Below are 24,083 nucleotides of genomic sequence, written 5' to 3'. Positions count from 1 at the left end.
CAGCCTGACTGTGAGGCCATGATGTACCTATCAGATTATATCAGAGACAGTGATGCACAGAGGAAAAAGGATTCCTTCTTTAAATAATTTGGGCTGGTAAGATGGCTCACTGGATAAAGGCTGTTCACTCCTAACAGTGGGTAGGGAAAGGGTATATCAGAGAGAATTCTGATGCTAAAAATGTTTATATTCATTCAGTCAAGGTCTTCATTGCCTTTTTTTTTTTTTTTTTTTGGTCTTTTTGAGACAGGGTCTCCCTGTAGCCCCAGCTGGCCTGGAACTCACTATGTAGACTAGGCTGGCCTTGAACTCACAGAAATCTGCCTGCCTCTGCCTCCCAAGTGCTGGGATTTAAAGGCATGAGCCACCACGCCTTGCTGCCTTTTGTTTTAAGGACTGGGTCTCATGTAGCCCAGACTGGCTTCCAATTCACCATGAAGCCAAGGATGGCTGTGAAATTCTGATTCCCCTGCCTCTACCTCCCAATAAGATGAGCATATGTCACCACATCTGGTTCATGTGGTGCCAGGAATTGAACCCAGGGTCTCATGCACATAAGACAAGCACTTTATAAATGGAGCTACATCCACAGCCCTTTCGTCAATGATCAACCAAAATACTGTCTACTTGTACATGCTGTTACATTAAGTAATGGTGACTGAAGGAATGAGTGTAGCAAAACTCCTTTGGAGCTTCCTCATTGATAGACTGATTTCCTGCTACTGTTATCAACGGTAACCACAACAGGCTAATTGGATTGGTGGTTCAACTGGCACAAGTGACTGACTCCACATCACCCTCCATTTGTTGGTGCTTCAAACAGTGTATGTTAAACACTAAGCTACCCGGAATAGCAAGTATGAAATGTGGTTCCTGATGCTGAGAAGCTTGGGAAGTGAAAACCACGGCGTTGCACTGGAGAGAGAGGGCTAAACAAACTTCAGTGCGTTCGGAATTCTGGCTTTGCCATTCTGAGTCTTTCTCCTTCTTCTCTAAAAACGAGATGCTGGAAGTCCACTACTACCAAAGCAGGCCCATGATGCATGAGCTACACAGCGGTCACCAACTGCTACAAAGATCGGCCTCTGGTAACATCTTTCCCTTGGAAGAGGCTGCCACGCCTGGAAAAGGGTAGCAACTCTTCAGGCATCTTTAAAAGTCACTCATGACAGAGAGCCACCCAGAGACATTAAAGCAACCGAAACTTTCCTGGCAGGGTGGATCAACCTTCAGGATGAATATTAAAGGTCTTCGTAAGATACCCAAATTACTGTGAGTGTTAATCTGTAGACGGTGCTTAAGACACTACTAATGGGGAGAAACGAGAAAGGGAATAAAGGAACTTGCACGACCCGTGTCTACTTGAACTTAAACTTCACTCATCCCACACTTACTTTAGAGAGTTGGAAAAATTGCAAGTTACACGCTTAAAACATAGTATGTGGCTATCGGAGACTCCAAAAGTAGCTCATGAACATCTGCTCATCTCTAACTTCACTAACATATCACATGACACAGGGGAGAATGAGTTCAAACCAATTATCACAACAAAATTAAAATGTACTTGATCAAGATTTCAATGTAACAAAAACAGGAAAATCATCCTTACAGAAAGCCAAATTCCAAGTCGGGTGTGGTGGCACTCGCCTTTAATCTCAGCACTTGGGAGGCAGAGACAGGTGGATCTCTGTGAGTTCAAGGCCAGCCTTATCTACAAATCTAGTTTCAGGCTAGTTGAGGCTACAGGGAGACCCTATCTCAAAAAGACTGAAAAATAAAAAGAAAAGAAAACCAAATTCCAAACCTAACTTCCAGAATAGAAGGCTCTAGGAAACCTTCCTCCTAGCAGCCATAATTCCAGTAATTCCAGTAATGTGTTTCCTTGGTTCATCCTTTCTGTTCACATTGCTATGAAGTAAAACAAAAAATATACATCCAATTTATACATCCCTAATTTCTTTGGAGCACTAAAATCTTTTAGTGTATTGTGCCTACACAAAAATGCTGCACGGGTGGTTGGAGAGATGGCTCAGGGGCTAAGGGTGCTTGCTAGCTAATCATGAGGACCGGAGTTCAGATCTCAGCACCTATATAACAAAACAAGCAGCCCATGTACACCTGTAACCCCAGCTGCCAGGGGAAGAGGAGACAGAAGAAACACTGTGGCTTACCAGTCTCCAGCCAAGAAAATGGAAGTTTCAGGTCAATGGAGAAATGCTGCTTCAAAGGAACGAGACGAGAGTATTGGAGGAGGACACCCACAGCACGATGCACACACACACCCACACAGACACATACACACATAATAAATAAATAAATAAATAAATACCATACAGTATAAGTCATTTTAGTTCCAACATGCCAGGTTTGGGTCTACTAGGAAGTCAAACATTGTATAGGTTTCTCTTCAAGGCCTTACTAATTTTCATGATTTCTAAGAATAGGCTTCAGTGAAGTTAAAGGAAGGTTTTTATTAGTACTCCATTCACATCGATCTATAATGAACTATACTTTAATAACTTTATTGACATCGGCACATGCCACACTTTTTAAAGACATCAGTGCCACTCATTATCTATCCTTTCTCTTTGTTTCACCAGTGACTTAATGGCCATGTGTTCATTAGAAAATGATTCATCAAGAAATGACATTAGAATGTGAGCATTTATTAAATCAAACGTGTTATTGTATTCCAACTCCATCATACCGATTTAAATTTCAGCAGTGAAATATTTATAATAAAACTGTAATGAAAAAAATCTATACACTGAACAGTAATAAGCATTTCCATTTTATGCTTATAGCTATAAATAGCAATTTTTATCGACGAGCGGTGCATTCAATCAAGTTCAAAAATTGTAATGGGAAATGGAGCACTTTAGTATTATGTATGCCAACCTGAACCATGTGATTCACAACAGGTGATTACAGAAGGAATATTTCATAGTTAAGTCCAACACTAGTACTAAAATGTTTTTTAAAAAAACCCACAGGCATTAGGAATTAACACCTAGCATCATAAAAGCGTTAACAAGTTGATATGGTAGCTCCTCTTCTTTACAGCACAGGAAGGAAAAACATATGGCTGGGGAACTGGCTCAGCAGGTAAAGTGCTTGCTGCGCAGACCAGACTTAGGATCCCACAGCACCCATGTAAAAGCCAGGTACAGTAGCAGCACATGCCTATGACCCTAGTGTGTTGGAAGGTTCGCAACAGGCAAATGCCAGGGGCTCTACGGTCAGTCGGTCTGGCCCAAACAGTGAGACCCAGGATCACTGAGATACCCTGTCTCAAAAAACAAGGGGAAGAATAATAAAGGAAGACATCAGGATCATCCTCTGGCCTCCACACCTGGATCCACAATTGAGCATACTCATATACACATGTGTGTGCACAAGCCTTTCATCCCAGCCCTCAGGAAGCAGAGGCGGTTGGATCTCTGTGAGTTCAAGGCCAGACTGGTCCACATAGCAAGTCCCAAGTCAGCCAGGATGATACAGTGAGATTTTGTTTTGAACAAAACAAAACAAAACAAAACAAAACAAAACATGTATGCAGAGAGAGACAGAGACAGAGAGAAACAGAAAAAGAGAGAGATTACCCAGTGTCCATTTTCAATGCATAATAAACAGTAATTCCTGCTCGCTTCCTTCTCCTACTTCATTAACTCACTTCCAACAAGCCAGAAGAGCCTCCTTAAGTTCCCATGGCAATACATGGGCAGCGTGGACTGATAGGGACACGACAGCATCAAGGGAGAAGGGTGCTCTCTTAGCTTCATACCCCACCACAGCGGAGGACAGAATTAACCAGAAGCACCCATTTTGCTGGGCACCCTAAAGGTGACTCCACTGTTGCCATGGAAATAGGATGCCAACCCTGAACTGTCTCCAGGTAGAGATACCACCTTTCAAAGGCTCCACCCAGCTGACTATTTGCTCTGCCCTTTCTAGGCAAAGAAGCCAGAGCTAACAAACACAAGGAGCTTTGGAAAGCTTCTGGGTGATGCTCTGCCTGAGGAGGAAGATCCCAAACTGGACAACACCAACAGCCAACCAGCCAGCTCCAGTCCCCTCCCACAAGCCACACTTGTCCCTTGACTTCCTTCCTCCAAGTCACAAAATACTCACACTCTAGACAAGGGTTTCTCACACTTGTTGCTACAGACATCTGGGGACCAGGTTATTCTGTAGAACTACCCCATGCATTGAGAATATTTAGCTGACTCTGGCCACCTAGATACCAGTACCACAGCACCCTCCCTGCATTTCCAGATACTAAGCCCTGCCCCCCCATGAGCCACACCCCCCAGGAGCCACTCCCTCGCTCTCCCCACGCCCACCTTGCCACACCTTCCAGGTGCCTGGCTGTGGAAAACCACTGATTTAGGAAGAGATAAAGTCAGGTGACACCTGAATGTGTGGTGTCTTGGCACTTTTGATGAACTTCCTCAGAATCTCTGAGCTAATTCTCCTGCCTTCCCATTTAGTATTAACTTGTCCTGAAAGCCCTGAGTGGCTCTGAGAGACAGACAGACCATTTCTGGTAGCACTTGGATATTCTCTCAGTAAGAAACCTAGGAATCCTTCCTTTGTGCCTGACTATATGTGGACCCACGGTCCCTTCCTGCCTCCCACCACCAGCACTCTAGTTACAATGCTAGAAAAAAAAGGGGATAACCACAAGCACAGTATTATGGTGACCACAATATGGTTTTTGTTTAATAGGGATTTAACTAGGTATACCTCTGATGATAACGGCTCCAGTGCTTGTTAGCACACGTGCTTACCATGGCAGCAACAGTGGTGTGGTCTAAATGGGAAATGTCTACCACAGGCTCATGTTTCTGGGCATCTGGTGCTCAACAATTAAGAATTATCATCAAAACTACCTCAAGAGCTCCCACTAGAAAAAGATGCTGGCATTCATGGGAATTACCCATGGCTTCATTTATTTATGCATTTTCTTCTGTGCCTTTGTCCTTAGTTCACAGAGTTTGAAAGAGTCAAGACACACAGATAGATAGTACCTACGAAGGTAGGTAGCTAAAGAGATAGGTAGACCGACATTTGGGACAGAATATCTATCTACTATCTATCTATCATCTATCTTTCTATCTATCTATCATCTATCTGTCATCATCCCCCAAAGACAGTCCCCAGGTGGGTAACATCACACGGGAAGGCAAGATTTGCCACTGCCCGCTCATGCCTGCCTCCTTCTTTCTTCAATAAAAGATCTGCAGGCTTGAGCTGGGCGTGGTGGCACACACCTGTAATCCCAGCACTCTAGAGGCAGAGACAGATGGATCTCTGTGAGTCTGAGGCCATCCTGGTCTACAGAGTGAGTTCCAGGCCAGCTGTACAAACTGACAAGTGAGACTGGAGTTGCACGAACACAGCAGATGTATGCATTTATTTTCAGGGGCATCAAGATGACAGAGAGGGATCATCCTGATGTGATGGAGAAGTCTTGCTGGTAACGCCAAATAAGCATCTTGTTAAAGATTACAGGGCTTTACACCAGGTCTCTAGTGTTTCGAATATATTCACTCCTTTTTCATTTGTATTTGTGTGTATGTTCCTCTGTGTGTGTGTGTGTGTGTGTGTGTGTGTGTGTATACAAGTATGCATGTCCACACATTTGGAGATCAGCAGAAATATACATTGTCCTATATCCCTCTCCACCTTTCTTTTAAGTCAGTCTCTCCCTGAACCTGAATCTCACAGGTTGAGTGGCCAGACATCCTCATGTCTTCACCTCCCCAGCACTGCAGCTCCAGATGTGTGCAACTGTGTTTGGCATTTTATGTGGATTCTGGAGATCAAACTCAGACCCTCATTCATGCTCCTGTAGCAAACACTTTACTGACTGAGGCATCTCAACAGCCTGTCATCCCATTTTAAAAAACGTTAAGTAGGGCTGGAGAGATGGCTCAGTGGTTAAAAGCACTGCTCTTGCAGAAGACCCGAGTTCAATTCCTAGCACTCACATGGCAGCTAACAATCATCTGTGACTCCAGTTCCAGGGGATCCGATGCCCTCTTTTGACTGCCACTGGCATTGCACAACACTGGTGCATTTACATAAATACAGGCAGTATACTCATATACATAGAATAAAACTGATAAAAACTTTTAAAATGTTAGAGATAGATATATACATACATATTATGTACTCATGAAAAAGCTTATCTTCTTATTTATGTTGTCCCTTTTGATTATAAATTAGTTTGGAGATGATTTGATTTCATTTTATATGTGGCCCTATGACATCAAGAATAGGAGATTGAGAACAAGATGGGGTTGTGAATAAAAACCCAGAGCCAAATCATTCCCACACCTTTTATTTACAGCCAACACAGTCAAGGTCAAGGCTGTATCTCCTGACCATGTGACCTGTCGCTTTCATTTTCCCTTAGATAATTACGCCTCTGAAGACATGAAGTTCAAAATGCATGCTCCAACCCAGCATAGTCAGTGCTATTTGCAAATCCCTGGTCAAGACACACACTATACACATTAAAAGTATGCCCAAGCACTTGTGCTTGTTCTTAGGGGAAGGAAAAAAAAAGCTTCTATGAAATGTGCCTTAAATCACATCAGATGAAAGCTATCTAATCTATGTTCATTATTCTTCTTAATAGTGAGCTGAATTTAAATCTTTAAAAAAACAAAATGGGGGACTGGAAAGATAGTTCAGCAGTTAAGAGCACTGGCTGCTCCTGCAGAGGACCTGGGTTCAGTTCCTAGCACAGACATGGTGACTAACAACCATCTGTAACTACAGTTCCAGGGGATCCAACGCCCTCTCCTGGCCTCCATGGGCATTGTACACATGTGGTGTACTTACATACAGGCAGAACACTCACACAATAAAAACAAATATAAAAATGGAACATAATAATCCTTTTGAAATGCATCTAATAGTATAAATAAGAGATTTACACACACACACACACACACACACACACACACACACACACACTAGCCCGCCCTGTGCAGACTATGTAAGCATGGCATTAAGTTCTTGCTAACATTATCTTGCCTTCTCTGCAGCTGCAGAAGCTAAAGTCACTCAGAAATAACTCCCAGAATAGATAACTGGAAGCTGACGAGCGCTTACAGTGTGAATGTTTAGAATTCAAAGTAACTCCTATCTAACAGACTAGAGTAGGCAGCACACAGACCCTACAATTATTACCGTGAACTCTCTATATCTACAGTTCCTGATTTTTATGTTACATTTCTTGTTTAACCAGAGTCATATTCTTTATTACATCTCGGATTTTTCTCCAATGCTCATAAAAATAAGATGATCATTTTCTGCTCTGTAATTCGCGTGGGTTCAAGAACCAGAGCCCACAAAGAATAATCACAAGCAAGCTCTACCTCTCATTTCGTGTGTGTGTGTGTGTGTGTGTGTGTCACGTGCGCGCGCTCAAACGTGTGTGTGTGTGTGTGTGTGTGTGTGTGTGTGTGTGCGCGTGTGCGCTCAAATGTGTGTGGTTGTGTGTTCAGGTGCTTGTGTACATGTGTGTGCATGCTTGTTCATGTGTGAAAGCCAGACTGTTCTTCGCCCTTTCTTTTCTCTCCCTCCCTCCCTCCCTAGCCCCCACCCCCCACCGAGATAGTCTTTTACCAAACGCAGAGCTCACAGATTGGTTGGGCTGCTTGGCCAGTGAGCTCTAGGGATCTGCCTGTCTCCAGCCTGCACGCAGCACTGGGGTTAAAGAAGCATGCTGCCACACCTGACACTTTACATACGTTTTAGGGATCCAAACTCAGGTCCTCACACTTGTATAACAAGCACTTTACCAACAGAACCACCTCTCCAGCCGCTCTACCTCTCATGTCTATCAGTAGCAAAGGATGGACATAAAAACATCTCAGCTTCTCTGTGATTTACTACCCAAAGCGATTGTGCTTAACAAGCCTTTTCAAGTCAAGAATGATAGAAATGGTCAATCCAGGATGCCAGTAAAACCTCAGAGGAAAAAGCCAGTTACAGACCTCAACCTAAAATCCTCACAAGCTAGGTAGCCAACTATGGGCACATCACACAGAAGTGACCAATCTGATGAATGGTGACCATCAACCTTTTCTTTGAAAGAACCATTTGGGTCAAACTTCATGAGGAGATACGAATTATACATCCTATAAACATGGATTGTTCCAGGGCTTGGACAAAGAAATGAAATTCTGTTTCTACACAGGGTACTTAAATTCCAGAGAATTTAAGAATCTCACCTGAGACCAAACTTAGTTGCAGTTTTTTACTGTTGCTATATTTACCAGCTGAGCAAGAGAAAAAATAAACAGGCACCATAGAAACCGAAAGCTCATGAACCATAGAAACACAGTGTCTCACATCCTTCCTTAACCCTTTGGTTATACCAGATGGAAAGAAAGAAAGCATTTCCTGCCTTGCCACATTTAGTGTCTCCCTAGTCACCTACCTCAGTCATGGACGCTAAAATACGAAAGAGATTCCTCTTCAGGGATAAAGCTATAGTCACAAATTTTGAAAACAAAACAAGAGTCACTAAGCGATAATCCAAGCACTGAGGCAGGAGGATCACGAGTCTGAGGCCAGCCTGGCTACACAGTGAGACCTTGTCTCAGACAAACAAAAACAGGTTACAGAAATTAGAGGCTACAGTCTTTGGTGTATTATGAACAGATTCTTTTGTGCATGTGTGTGTTCATGTAGGTACGTGCATACATGTGTGTGCCCTCTGTGTAGAGGTCTGAGGAAAATCTCAGGTGTCTTTTCTCAGGTGCCTTCCACCTTTTCTTCGAGACAGGATTTCTCACTGCCCTACAGCCTCACTTTGCCTGCTTGGCTGGCTGACCAGTAGGCCCCAGGGATCCACGTGTCCTCTTCCCGTGTATGAGATTTACAAGCATGTACCATGCCTGGCTTTTTAATGGGTTCTGGTAAGGCAAGCATTTACCAACTGAGCTATCTTCCCAGATCCAAGAACAGACTTTTACTAAAGTTAATATGTTCATGAGATAACTCTGTGTGAAAAACAAATGGTCTCCCTTAGTCTTCTCTCAGCTTTCCTCCCCTGTGTTTATGAAACATTAACAAACAAGGATAGCAGATTCAAACAGAGGATTACAGGCCCTGCCGGAAAGCATTCCAAACCAGACAGACCAACCACCACTGCAATTCTTTACAGATCTCAAAGGTGCCCTTTAGCCCCTAGCAGTTGTAGAGACGTACTTTTGGATCTGCTTCACAGTTCTGTGTGTCAGAGATGACAGAAACTGAGCTATGAAAAGACACTGCAAGAACAGGTAATTTGGTTCAGCGGTTAAAAGCACGGGCTGCACTTGTAGAGGACCCGGGTTCAATTCCCAGCACCCACAGGGCAGCTAACAACCATCTGTATCTCCAGTTCCAGGGAATTGGATGCTCTCTTCTGACCTCTGCGGGCATTACACAACATGGGTATGCAGGCAATACACTCAGATACATAAAATGAAAATATTTTTAAAAAGAACAGGTAGTTTAGTGAGGTACAGTCAGTCGCAAGCTATCTTGTGAAGAGCTACGGATATGACAGTGACCACATAGAATCATAAACCTGAAAAAGCTTCTAGGGCCTGAAGACACTACAACCAACAAAATAACATCATAGGGCAATACGCTACTTGTGTCTGTGACGACAACGATGTAAACAACTGTACCGTACTGTCGGTCATATCAAAACACAGGACCTGCAGTTGTGTGCGGCAAAGAATACTTGTCATGGTAATAAAGACTAGCTCTTGGCTTATGCATTTCTATACTAAACTGTTTTCTAGTTAATAAAAACAAGATCACCGTAAAACTTGTGTCACACCAGCAGCCTCCCACATCTCATGTGCCGCACCTCTTGCTTGCATGAAGAGGCAATGCCAAGCTACTTAAACCATCTGAGTTGCTCTAAAAACACTCTGTGATGTTCACACCATGTCAAAACCACCCAAGGATGCCTTTCTCTGGACGTTCCCATCATTAACTGATGCATAACTGTTATTCAAACCAGATGTACTTTGTTTTCTTAAACAGGGTTTCACATACCCCAGGCTAAACTTCCACTTGCTAATTCCAGATCCTCCAGTATCCCAAATGCTGAGATTACAGACCTGTGTTATCGCTATACTCAGAGCATGTGGTTTTGGGATGGAACCCAGGGCTTCGTGCATGCTAGGCAAGCATTCTACCAGCAAGCTACATCCCCAGCCCTCAGCTATACTTTTGATATATAATGACCCTTGAATGATGCCAAGGCTTGTTATCTTGACCTCAGTGATGGCCACAGACATTGCATAGGAATTGACCAGAGAGTCAGTAACTGAAGAAACCATACATCAAGTACAGCACACATATGCATTACATTTTAAAAAACAAAAACCTTTCACAGCTTCGGATAAAGGAGAATAAGCCAGAAGCAGCAGAACACTGCTGCTCAGCCACGTCATCTGTTCAGTTATAACACACACCCACCTGAGGAAGACAAACGTCAGGTTAGAACAAGCAAGGAAGCGGAGCACAGAAACCAAACAGGCTAGAGAGAAGACACCAGTTACCGAGCACCATCTCTGTCACAGAACCAAAGCGATCCCTGCGTCATGTTTCTCCAGCACCCTGTATTTTCATTATCTGCTTGTTTAATGAGGAAACAGGGAATATGGGTGAAGGGGACACATAACAGCACAAAGAGTACAACAGGAGTTCATCGGTGCAGGGATCAAAAGAGAAACGGGGACTGGGGACTGTTCAGAAAATGGAGCACTTACGGTGCAAGCAAAACGACCCGAGCTCGATCCCCCAGAACCTATACAAGAAAGACGGGCAGGGCAGCACATGCACGTAATCCTAGGACTGGGGGGGTGCAGAGGGGTGAGCACTGTGGCTCACTGCTCATAGCTGAACTGGCAAGCTCCAGGTTCACTGAAAGACCCTGTCTTAAAAAATAAAGTGGAAAGCCACTGAGAAGACCTAACATCGACTTCTGCCCTCTGTGTGCACACATATGCATGATCACCTGCACACACACACATGCAGTCACACATGAACAGGTTCATACATATATATACACATAGATATACAAAGCGAATATAAGACAGGCCCATTAATTGTTTTAAACCAGCACACATTAGTCCTTCAGATCTATCAATGGTTATTCTCTCTGCCTCAGTGAACACACTTGTGTATTAAAGGTCTAGCTTCTTGAATTGAGAGTTCATTCAGTTTTTCTTCTTTCTTACCATGTGATTGAAAACCTCTATTTCCAAAATAATACTTTGATTTTTTCCAATTCCACCTTAAAGCAATATGAAAATTCATATCCTGATATAGCCTATTTTGACAACTGTTATCATAATAATGTACAGTTAAGTATATGCAAGTGATGAATAAATATTAGTTACACAAATGTGGGGAAAAACCCTGCACACACTGTGTGTGAGTAAATATTAAATCGAATCAGTGATATTTTTCAGCAAGAAACCAAATCTGGACATTGCAAGTTTTGTGAGTAATGAGATTTCCTAGAACACGATTTCTGTTTTTATCATGCAGAGATGGTTTCTTAATTTCAGTTCACTCCAACATTCTTCTTGGAGTTCTGAAGTCTTTCCGGTCCTTAGCCAAGAAACTGACCTGGTGCATTTTTAGTTGACCATAAACCAGACTCAGTTGTGAGTTCACTATTTCATTTTATATTTTTCTATCCCTCTAAGGAAAAAAGCTGTTTTTGTTTTGTTTTGTTTTACTTCTAAAAACTGGAAAGCAGAAAAATGATCCTTCTGATTTATCTTTGGGGTGGATATGTGATCTACAAGGGAAACTTTATTAGACATCTGCCACAGAAGCAGACTGCAATTTAGAGAGGACAGAAAGTGAACAAGAACAGCAATTATAGAAGGCTCAAGAATTTTGGGACTGACGGACTCTTCTGTCCTGGCCTCCACAGACCCCATTCTGAACTAAGTCTCCCCAAACCCTTTAGTGGTATCTTGGTAGACACTGAACTAAAAACCTGAAGCAACAGATACTGCTGGCCACAAAGCTAGATTCATCTAGTCAAGCTTCACTGTCCCATGGCAGAAAGGAGCTCTGGAAAACCCATCTTAATTCTCTAAGAAAGACAAAAATAAGTCTTTTGTTGGCACAGGCTTTGCCCTTGAGCGGACAGAGGAATATGTCAGTCAGTCAAATGGGGGCGTGCAGAGACTGCAAAATAGGTGAATGCGATCATGATAGTAAAGGTTGTTGCCGTATTTAAAGGAATCTTTAGTAGGCTCTGATTAGCAGAGATTACCCAGCTGTGCAATGTAGAGAGGCCTGTTCTAAGGGAACATCCAAAGAGAGACCAAGCTAACATGCAGCAGGGTCTCCCCCATGCCATTATTATTACTACTACTATTATTATTAGGATTTCTTTTTATATGCTAGGCATTGTGGCACAGGGCTTTAATCCCAGCAGAGGCAGAGGCAGGTGGATCTCTGTGAGACTGAGGCCAGTCTGGCCTAAATAGTGAGTTCCAGGTCAGCTGGGGCTACAGGGAGACCTTGTCTCAAAAAAGACCAAAAGAAATTTTTTTCTTTTTATTTATATGTATGTTTGTGTGCCTCTGTGTGTGTCATGGGTATGTATGCTGATGCCTGAGAAACGTAAAAGAGGGCATCAGATCCCCTCCAGCTGAAGTTTCAGGCAGTTGTGAGCCTCCTGACATGGGTGCTGGGAACCAAAATCGGGTTATGTGGAAGAGCAGCCAGTACTCACTGAGTCATCGCTCCAGCCCTTTATTATTTATTTTTGAGACAGGGTCTCATGTAGCCCAGGATACCCTCAAATAGCTATATAGCTTGAACTTTTTATCCTCCTGTCTCCACCTTCGAAGCGCTGGCATTACAGGTGTGCACTACCTCATCAGGTTTATGGAGCACTGGGAACTGGGCTTGGTGCACGCAAGGCAAGTGTTCTGAAAACTGAGCTACATGTCCAGCCCCTCTTTGTTATTTTTAAAGACTGAACTACTACCAAGTTAGAGATTGTTTTGCTAAATCTTTTTACCTCTAAATAATAAGGCTGGTTTTCAGGGAGAAAGCAGTTATGTTTCAATAAAGCAGGTTTTCTAACGTCCCTCTGTTTTTTTTAACCCATAACATCACGTACTCTTCTTTCAATTAAGCTTACCTTTAGAAGATTCTACTTTTCCAAACAAAGAAAGTCAGAATTCCTTGAAAAATGGGGGATCTAAAATCCATTCAGAATTTTGTCTACGTTATAACAGTAGAAACACCAACCCATGAGCTTGTTTTTACACTGCTTCTGCTCAAGGTAGAGGGAAAAGAAAGCTTGTGAACTTGGCTTGACTACATGTAGAGAGAAACAGACATGAATACATGGCCCAAAGTGAGGAGTTGCAACATAATGAGATGCATTCCATCAATGTGCCCATTTTATCTAAAGTGTAAAAATAATAAAAAGAACTCCCTGGAAATTCTGCTCGTCTCTAGCCATTAAATGTGCTTAGCTTTGACTTCTGTCTCATAATAGCGTTACATGATGGCAATTTTCCATAACAACACACATCACAGATGATTTACTGCTGAATTCAAACATATATTCCTGGTACTGTAATGAAAGAAACAGAAGTAAGTCTGCCCACTTGGAAACACTGATGACCAAAGGGCTGTAAAAGAGAAAACGCATAGATACAGATAGACATATATGTGTGCTATCATTATTATTATATGTCTATGAAAACCCATCAGGGATGAAGAGGTGGCCCTGTTGGTAAAGTGCTTGCTATGCAAGCATAGGACTTGTTTGGATCCCCAATACCCAGGTAAAATCCAGGCATAATGGCATAAGCCTATAACCCTGTGGCTTTGGAAACAGAGACAGGAAGATTTGAGGGAGCTTGTTGGCCAGCTCGCCAAATCAGTGAGCACTGAGTTCAGAGACAGACTCTGCCTCAAAAAGCAAGGTGGAGAGCAACTAAAGAGGTAATTACCATTGATCTATGTCCTCAGCACACACTTGCACAAGCACACATGCATGCACCTGTGTGAACACACAGGCACACATGAACATGTACATAAACAAATACCACCCACCACACAGAAAGTACACACATATATACACATATACATCCACACTCATATACACCCCCCACTATTTTAGAGCCCTGCAGATCTTAAAAATACCTGTAAGAGATAAAATTTATTTTTTTTAATAAGGGAAGGACCTACAGAGATAGTCTGGCCCTCATCACATACATGGAATTTCTCCCAACAGAATTACCTCCTTGTATGTTAAGTAGAGGGACTCAGTGGAGTGTTTTATTTCTTAAACTGCTGAATGTGTGTGAAATGTGGTTGTACTGGGTTGAACTCCCCACTTAGAACTTTTGAATGGAGCACATCATTTGGAAACAGTCTTTGCAAATGAGATCATTCTGGGTTAGCATGGGCTCTAATCAAATGACCGGTGTGCTTATTGGTCTAGGGAAACATGGACAGACACATAGAGACTCTGAGGTCACCTGAAGATGAACAAATAGAGCTGAAAACTGACTGATACCATCACCATCCAAGGGACTCCAGGGACGGCAGGTGGCCGCCCAGAAGTTAAGACAGGTCCCTAAGTGGGTTTCTCCCTCAAAGCCTTCAGGTGGGTTCTGAACTTGCTCACAATCTGATTTGAATTGTAGCCTCCAGAAATAAGAGCGAATATCTTAAGTTACCCAGTCCATGGCAATTTGTTACAGTAGCCTTAGACAACAGATAAACAGTTCTCATGACCTACAAATTAAATTTGTTCATATAGTCTCCATACAAACAGAATTCATCTTGCCATTTCCCTTCCATCAAATGGAAATAACACATTTATAAAAGCAGATTACAAATTTTAACAAATATTCAATGTATCCAACTTTTATTTGTTTTATTTATTTATTTATTTTATTTATTTATTATTTTGGTATTTTTGAGACAATTTCTCCCTGTAGCTGCAGCTGGTCTGAAATTCACTGTGTAGACCAGGCTGGCCTCGAACTCACAGAGATATGCCTGTCTCTGCCTCCTGAGTGCTGGGCTCAAAGGTATGTACCACCATGCCTAGCCTATAACCAACTTTTATTTATTAACTGCCTACCCCATATACCCTGTCTTGTGCTAGGGCCCAAAAGAACTATCCAGTACCTGCTTTTAAAGTAATGCTTAATTATAGCAAAACATTAAGATGGCAATTTTCAGGTAATATATCAAAATAAGAGTCTGAATTCTCACAGGATGAATTTAAGGGAAGAAGATAATTGTATTTTGGAAAACGGAGACCAACTTAAATTAAATCTTGGAATCAGATCAACAGAACATAACAGCCTTTTGTAGATAATAACTTCTCGATAAACATTTAATGAATCAGTTACTTTTTAATTAGAAATAGATCAAGATCATTAATGATTCTAACTTTCAAGTCTTAGAATTTGCAGTTCTAAGTATAGCTATAGATTCAATTGCTCTACAGTTACATTAACTCAGAACTTTTAAATCCAGAGAGTTAAATGTGTGTGATCCATTCAAGAATCTGTTCATTGATTTGATAAATATTTATTAAGTGCTAGGAGTTACATTTCTAACCGTAAACATATGGCCCTTTCCTTCCTGGAACTTCTAGTTAAGTCAGAAGGGACGATATAACACACAGAACCAAACAAATGATTACATGTCACATGTCACTGTGACACAAGGACACTACCAACCTATCAGAATGGAGTCTCATCTGGCCTCAGGACCTGGTCCAGGAGCCCAGGTATAGAATAAGTTAGAGAATTGCTATCTGAGATTAGAGGAGAGGATGTGTAGGAATTTAACAGAAAGGCCAAAACAGGTACTGGAATTAGAAGCACATAGAAAAGACTCCCAAGGAGGTAGCCTGGTACCCAGAGAAAATTCATCACAGAACATGGACAAGGGGAGGCACCACAAGCTCACATCAAATTTGGCTGGTCTAGGAAAGATGCTGAAGCTCTGCTGAGCACAAAAATTCAAACAGTTTTAAAAATGGCCCTGGCAGGCTAAGGCGTCAAACACAAAAATAAACAAACAAAAACCTACTTCAATTTTTAAGTCCTCCTAAACTCTAAGCACAACTATAGTACAACAGGTTTCATTTGCTTTGTTTTTAAGACATAAGCCCACTCAGAGCCACAAAGGTATAGAAGATGAAACAGCTGATAAACAAGCAACAAATTTACCCAATTCAGCAAAACCTGAATAATGAAGTCCTCAGCAGAAAAGCCCAGAGCTAACCCAGTTAATACCGCAGACTCCTCAAAAGGGACGAAAGCTAGGAACGCCAGCTACATCAGGAGGCAAGGATGAACGAGGGCTCCTAATAAGCGTGGATGGTGAGAGCCCTGGAGATACGCTAGAGCCCACCCTAGAAGACCAAGGCCCTCTCCTGGGCTTCTCAGAAAGGGATGGGGAGGTATAAGTTGGCAATGTGGTTGTAGAAATGTTAAGGACATGGAAATCCATTTCAGTTGGGATATATTTCCTACTCTGTCTCTGTAGGAGGGCCTGGCAGAAGGCCTGATATGTAGCAGACACTCCGAACAAGCCTCTCCAGCCATCAAGAAAAGTGAGTCATGGGGAGAAACGTCATTTTCAGTTCTTTCTTTCTTTCTTTCTTTTTCTTTCTTTCTTTCTTTCTTTCTTTCTTTCTTTCTTTCTTTCTTTCTTTCTTTCTCTTTCTTTCTTTCTTTCCTTCCTTCCTTCCTTCTCTCTCTTTTTTCCTCCTGTGTGTCTGCATGTGTCTATGTGTATGTGCAGGTATACATGCAAGCCAGAGGACAACCTCACATTGCTGTTCCTCTGGGGCCATCTACCTTGTTTTTGTGAGAGACAGTCTCTCATTGGTCTGGAACTCACCAAGTTGGCTAGGCTGGCTGACCAGCCGTCCCCAGGATCTATATGTGTCTACTTCCTCAGTGCTAAGATTACAAGTATGCACCTCTCTGGTGCACTTTTTTTTTTTTTTTAACGTGTTCTAGAGGAATCAAACTCAAGTTCTCATGCCTATGAGGTGAGCATTTGACCAACTGAGCGATCACCACTGCCGCCCTTCCATTTTCAATCACTTTTAATAAACAGTAAAAATCAGATTTAATATAATGTCTTTGGTTGTATCAGTAGGGGATGAGGAGATTAAAACAGAGCTTACACGACAGAGAAAAATCAATAAAAATATTTTAATCAGCATCTTATAACATGGATATTTATGAAAATTGTTTTAAAAATAGCAAAAGGGAACAGACAAAATTGAAGCGTTTAAAATGAAAATTGGCCAAGCTGGCAGTTTCCTAATAGTGAAATGGAAATTGATATAGAGTACTTTTTCCTTTTTAAAAAGGTTTGTATGTATATGATGTGTGTGAGAGTTTGTGTGTGTGTAAGTGGGGGTGCACACATGACACAGTACACATGTGCAAGTCAGAGGACAACCCTGGGTATTGGTTCTCACTTTCCACCTTATCTAAGACAGTGTCTCGTTTGCCGCTCCATGCACCAAGTCAGTTGGCCTGAGACTGTGAGCGCATTCTCCTGTCTCTGCCTCCCATTTTGCCAGGGAAGGAATGGGATTATAGATGTGTGATATACATGACTGCATCCAGCGTGTATGTGGATTCTAGAATCCAAGCTCAAGGCCTCGCACTTACATGAGGACTTTACCCAGTAAGCCATTCCCCAGACCTCCAACAGTTTATACTGGATCAGAACAGCTAAACGGAGGAGACTCCCAACTTACCTTAAATACTTCCATTGGAAGAGGAAACTCTACAGCGGCAATTAGGGATTTTTCCAGAGCACATTTCCACTCAGAGGTCATCTTCAAAGGATAGAGTTCTGTAGCAACAGCAAACCACAGAAGAGGTTAGAGACTACAGTTCTGGCAGGCGGTTCTTCCAGAATACCCAGCACGCTTAGACCTGTCAGTGCCCACACTTCCATAAACAGCCACCTACTGAAGGAATTCTCTGAAATTAAAGAGCAACTTGGGATTCTGCTATCAGAAATGAAGAATAAACTTAATAGGGCTCTTCCTCAGGGAACATTTGTATGTATTTTCTGGGCCTTCTGTAAGTGACTTAATGGTATTAATCACATAAGCAAGCCTTTCTGTCATTGGCAGCCCAAGATCTCATGTATCACCAAAGACATACTAACTGCTGATAGAGGACTTTATTCTCTGATAAATTTCTAAACTATAAATGACTCTAGTCTGGCATTTGTAGTTATTACAACATATTTTTTCCACTAAATCTCAAAGTCCACATGTGCTAAAAATAGTCTGTATAAGTCATAAAAAAATTCAAAGGTAAATCAAAATTTACAAACCGAGTTTTATATTTAGACTAGAAATGCTGTGAATACACCACATGTCACCTGTATTTTCCCCCAGGCATTTGGGGGAGAGGAGAGAGATTTACACATTGAGGTTACACCGTCTGCATGCAAAATTAAAAGGAAAAACATAACTGTTGAGCTCTGCTCTCACCTATTGCTGAGCCTGCAGGGGAATTTTATGGCCCGATCACAACAGATTTAAGACCTTATCAAAACAAGATTTGCAGAAGCACTCACTGGAAGTAGATGTGTTTATATCATCCCTATATCAACCCCAGCTACTTCAGACAGACAGACAGGATATGGATATGAATTTAAGCACACTTAAAAGGCAACATTAAACTTCTGGGCTATATTTTTAATTTCTTGCATGTCTGCTTTTTAGCATGAAGCTATATATTTGGATCCCTTTGGCTTATGAACTCACCTTGAGCCTGAAACCCCTCTGTTTTAGCAGTTTCTGTAGTGTTCGGGGGATATAATTAAAGTTGGTGTATGATGCTGCTAGAGGTAGTCACGTTACCCATACACTGCTGTCTTTACACAAAGAGTGATTTGTGGCAAAATATCTTATACTTGTCTATAATCTTTTCTAGCATTTCATGTGGAAATTTCTACCTCTAGTGGAATTTCTTTTTCCTCTCAATTTGACATGTTTATGTCAGAACAAAAACACATGTGATTCTTCTAAGTTAGCATCTAACATTTTGCGGTGTATATAGTATGGCCTCAATAAATATTTCTGCAGAGACTGAATGCATGGTTTCCCCACAAGGGAGAGGGACATGTGGAGGGAGAGTTGTTGCAGAGTCCCACAAAGTAGGCAAAGAGACCAGTTCAGAGTCTTGTGCGTCGCTCCCTGAGCATAGGAAGGTGCTATGGAACACGGTTAATGGTTCAGGTCCAGGAGCATGGCATCAATACCGTAGTGTGGAGGGAGAAAACTTGACTCCAGAGAGCAAGGTCTGAAGGACACCAAGGCAGCTGTTCAAAGAGAATGCGAAGCAGAACACGATATGCTGTCACCTCACAAGAGCAAAGCTGCCCTTTCTGCCATCAGAGAGAACCGCCATCAGGGGAGCTCAAACCTCGGTGGGGTGTGAAAAGGAGCAAATTACAAAATGTGGGGATTTCCAAGGTCAAGGCCAACCAAGGACAGAGTCTGAAGACACAAAGGCCAAGAATAAGGAAAAGCTCGGTCTGCTTTTTTGGACTTTTGCTTTGTCATCCTGACCAGTTATGAACCATTTGATTTCTGAGTCAGGAAGGGAGCTCCTGGGATACAAAAAAGTAGTTGAAAAAGTGCTCAAAATCAGTTTAAGTGAAAACCCAGTGGTCTAGTTTAGATCCGCACTAGCCAAACTAAGCCCAGGATACCCACACCCCTAACGGTTGCCAGAGCCCTCCTGACCTGACTAACACACACTGGCCCTAGAGAACAGACTGACCACATCACCCCGACCCTAGTCCTCCATCCATGTGCCAGCTCTCCTTCCACTATGGAGACAAACAGAACGAGCAGTCCATATTCTAGATAACTTCCACCTGTCAATCAAGCTTATGATTCTTTGTCATCTTTCTGAGGACAGTAAACCTTAAGGTAGTGTGACGGGCAATATTGATTGTCACCCTAACAGGATCTCCAGTCACCTAGAAGGCAAACCTCTGGGCATCTGTATAAGAGTTTCTAAATTGCATTAACTATAAAGACCCGCCCATAATGTGAGCAGCAGCATCCCATTGGCTGGGGGTCCCAGACTAAATAAAAAAGAGGAAGCTAGCTGAGCGACAATATTCATCTCCCTGCCTCTGGACTGCAAAGGCAATGGCGACCAGCTGCCTCATGCCCCTGCCACCATACCACCCCATCATGATGAACTGTGGACTCAACTGTGAGACAAAATAAACCCTTTTTCCATCCTTCCTCAAGTTGTTCATGTCAAGTGTTTTGTTACCGCAATGGGAAAAGTACCTAGTACAGGTGGACTCTGAACCCGTGCAAGTCTCCCTCTTTTCTGCAAAGGCAAAAGTGCAGTTTGGCCAGTCTGCTCTACCACCTGTAAAGGTGAAACACCTCCAAGATGCAAACCACAGTGAACAACATCCCCTGTGTTTCAGGAGTCATGGCTACTCCAGTCACACCAGCAAGTTTATGGACAATAAACAGCTCCATTAAGGGGACATAAAACATTTCCTTAAAATGATTCGTGCTGCAGGTGACTTAACAGTGCACATCGTATCCTGTTTTCTGGTTGTGGGGAAGTCATAAGCAAGTAAAATGTGTCCTTTTCCAGACCCTGGTTCGAATCCCAGCACCCACAGGGCTGCTACCAATCATCTGAAACTCCAGTTCCAGAGAATTCAGCGCCCTCTTCTGACTTCCTCGGGCATTGCATGACACAGGTGCACTTAATACACATAAAATATAAATAATAAATAAAATCTTTTAAAAAATATGTTCCCTTCCATCTGTAGTCAAAAATCTACAAGAAAATGAGGTGATCTCCCTCCATACAAAGCTTTGGCAAGTGACTTCTGGAAAGCTGTAGAAAGCATGAAGAAATTGATCTCTACAAATGAATAAATAACCATAAGCGAACAGAGGACTTTCAGAGTGATCTCTTTTATATGTGCCTATCATCCACTATGACTGTTCCCTCCTCCACCAGATTCTCACCAAGAGGAAAGACTATGGCCATGAAGAGACAGGAAATATTAGAGAGAATTATGAATTGAATCTGTATCCTCCCCAATTCTTATACAAAAGACTTAATCTCCAATGTGACAGTATTTGGAGAACCTTCGGAAGATGATTAGGGTTAAGTGAGTTTTGTAGGATGGTCCCTTAAGACAGGATTAGTGTCTTAATAAGAAAAGGGGACTCTAATCTACTATGTGAAACTCCAACTAGAATGTGGCCATCTGTAAGCCAGGAAGGGATCCCTCACCATATCTCCAAGCATGTTGGCCCTTGTCTTAGCCTCCCAGACCCCAGAACTGTGAGAAAATAATGTCCACTGTTTACACCATCCAGGCTTTGGTATTTCCTTAGTGCGATACAAATCTCAAATGCACTAACTCTTTGGAAATAAGGATTGGTTTAGACAGGAAGCACTTTAATTTCTATTCAGAAATTTACTCTAGGAACTACTTGAATTATTTTAATGTTTGAAAAAGTTGAGAGAAAGATTTTTAAAGAAATAAACATGAGATGGACAAACGTATAAACACAGAAAAGAAGAATTCAAACGTTTCATCTCCTCAGCTTCTACAATAACATCTAAACATTAAACATTCACACACAGATAAACAAGTCAGGCTGGCTAAGAGGTCCACGACCTCAGAAAACCCGAAGCTGGTGGTGATACTGTGATTACAGCTTGAATCATATGTCAATCATTTGACGTATTTTATACACACAGCACAATTAGTTATTACTCCCTAATACAGGGCAAGACGCCTTCTTTTGTTTTCCCTTTTCACTGTCAAGTACCAGAATTCTGGCCATGAATGGAAAGGCTCTATGGCAGTATATCCCCAAAAGTGAACAGTATAAAAATCCAGCACCTTTCCTAGAGTTTCTGAAGAGTTACTTCCCGGTCACTACCTGTATGTTCTCACTGCATAGTTGAGGAATAGTGTGTCCTTTAAGAAGTTGTAAGTAACACTAAAGGAAGGGTGAAGATGCTTTATAACTAGTGATGGTGCTGGTGAGGATGCAGGACAAAGAGGTCCTTGCAAACCAGTCCAGCTCCCAGAGCTTTCTTGTCTAAGTCGACCAGAGCCTCTACTGTATCCCCAACCACCACCGCCACCTGTAACCTCACTCCTCTCCCTCGGTTTTAAATGCTGAACACTTCTCATTGATTTACTAGTGTCTGGGAATAAGAAAATCAGTCTAATATTTTCTACAGTCTTAAACTGTATTCACAAATACATTTCAGTTCAGGAAATGGTGCCACCATTTAAGTGGTACAAGTCACCCTGGGACTCAAAATTAATTTACACAAATCTAAAGTATCAGCTTCTGTTCTCATGTGTAAAATCGGAGTAATAATTGCCTCTTTTCCCACGGGTGTTGTTTCGCTGAACGAGGTAACAGAATCCAGTTTTCATCTTCTAAGTACTGTATTTGAGGAATTTAAAGTCACATTTTAGTGACATTTCACCTTTTACTGTCATTTGCCCACACACAGCCATTCACGCTGACAGTTTCAAAGACTGGAAAAATAAGTTCTTGACAAATCTCTGTTCCAAAGTCTCTAGGGAAACCTATAAACTATTCTGTGAAATGAACAACTATTTCCAGGAAATGCTAAGACAAGTAAACACAATTTATTTATACATTGTAAAGATATGGAATTATCTAATGGGAGAGGGCTCATAAGCAAATATTTTCTACAGGGAAATTTTCCATTCAAGCTTTTGATTACGAGTCTCAGGATTCCCTAGGAAACAAAACACAACCAAGAACATAAGAAGCTACTAGAAATTCTTTGCTCAGCTATAAATCTTTACACTGGCAAGTTGCTCCTAGAATTTATAAAGCAATTAAGCACCAAGCTGAGATTTACACGCCCACCTTTCCCCACAAAGTAAATTTTCCCTGCCAGGTTATGAATCCCCAGGCAAACCTGAGCTCAGGTCTTTTCTCACAGCATGGACAGAACCTTTGTCATCACCTAAAACTGTTCAGGGTATAAAAGGCTTTCCTGGCTGCTTCTCAAAATGTTGACAACAACAATATGGCTATCACAAAATACTGGATTACACATCTATACACCTGTCAGATTTAACACAGATGCAAACACATGGAATCTACAACCAGGAAGTATTCTATACTCAAAGCCCTTGAGTGACAGATGAGGTAAATATAACTTCTCACTTCTGTGTATTCAGGACTAACACTGGCAAGGGACTTGGGAGGAGAACTCTGGCAATTTCAATGACACCAAGTGCTAGTTACTTACTCTACCTATACCTGTAAGACCGATCAAAGAATGAAGATCAGTAATTTCTGAAAGAATTGAATATTTCTATCTTGGCATTTTGAATCCCATAATAATCCAATATTTTTGTCCTGGTTTCTCATCACAAGGTTGGCAAGACTAGGTGAGCAGAAGCAATGGAGTATAAAGGGCCCCCGACCTGGGGGTTTAAATTGAAACACAAGGCTTGCTCCCTACAAGCTGGGGACCTTGGAGAAATAGCTTAACCTCAGTCTCAGTTCTGTTCACTATTGTGGGAAGAGTCACACCCAACACACAGCACATTTTTTGGAACCCAAATAAATAGCATAACAGGTGTCGAATTGCCTGGCACATAGCAAACATCTAGGGAAAAAAATTCTATAAGAAGAAATTTTTTTTACTAGTTATATGTGTCAGAAAGCTTAATGCACTGGTCTATCCAATTACACCTGTGCAAAGCTATTCGCCAGTGCATTTGAAGTTATATACAACTGAGAATGTGTGGGGAGAAACAGGATAATCTTCTCATCCTCTCATTACTGTTTCTGTGTCAGAATGGATTATTTAATGATATGCATGGATAGAAAGAGGAATGACAGATAGATGATAGATGATAGATAGAAGATAGATAGATGGATAGACAGATAGATGGATGATAGATAGATAGATAGATAGATAGATGATAGATGATGGATG

General features: G+C 41.8%; 1 protein-coding gene across 3 annotated transcripts in view; it reads right to left on the bottom strand.

Moving 5' to 3' along the window:
* The window catches only part of Sfmbt2 (Scm like with four mbt domains 2), a 229,799-nt gene that overhangs the window by 93,349 nt on the left and 112,367 nt on the right, over positions 1 to 24,083 (bottom strand). For all 3 annotated transcript variants that reach the window (XM_017796107.2, XM_029559693.1, XM_029559692.1), the window contains exon 7: positions 17,819 to 17,916. In XM_017796107.2, the coding sequence (XP_017651596.1) occupies positions 17,819 to 17,916 (98 nt within the window). The remainder of the gene's footprint in view (positions 1 to 17,818; positions 17,917 to 24,083) is intronic.

The sequence above is a fragment of the Nannospalax galili genome, unplaced genomic scaffold (genome assembly GCF_000622305.1).
Source record: "Nannospalax galili isolate Female #2095 unplaced genomic scaffold, S.galili_v1.0 scaffold209, whole genome shotgun sequence".
Taxonomy (NCBI): Eukaryota; Metazoa; Chordata; class Mammalia; order Rodentia; family Spalacidae; genus Nannospalax; species Nannospalax galili.
This window is presented reverse-complemented; position numbering and strand designations above follow the sequence as displayed.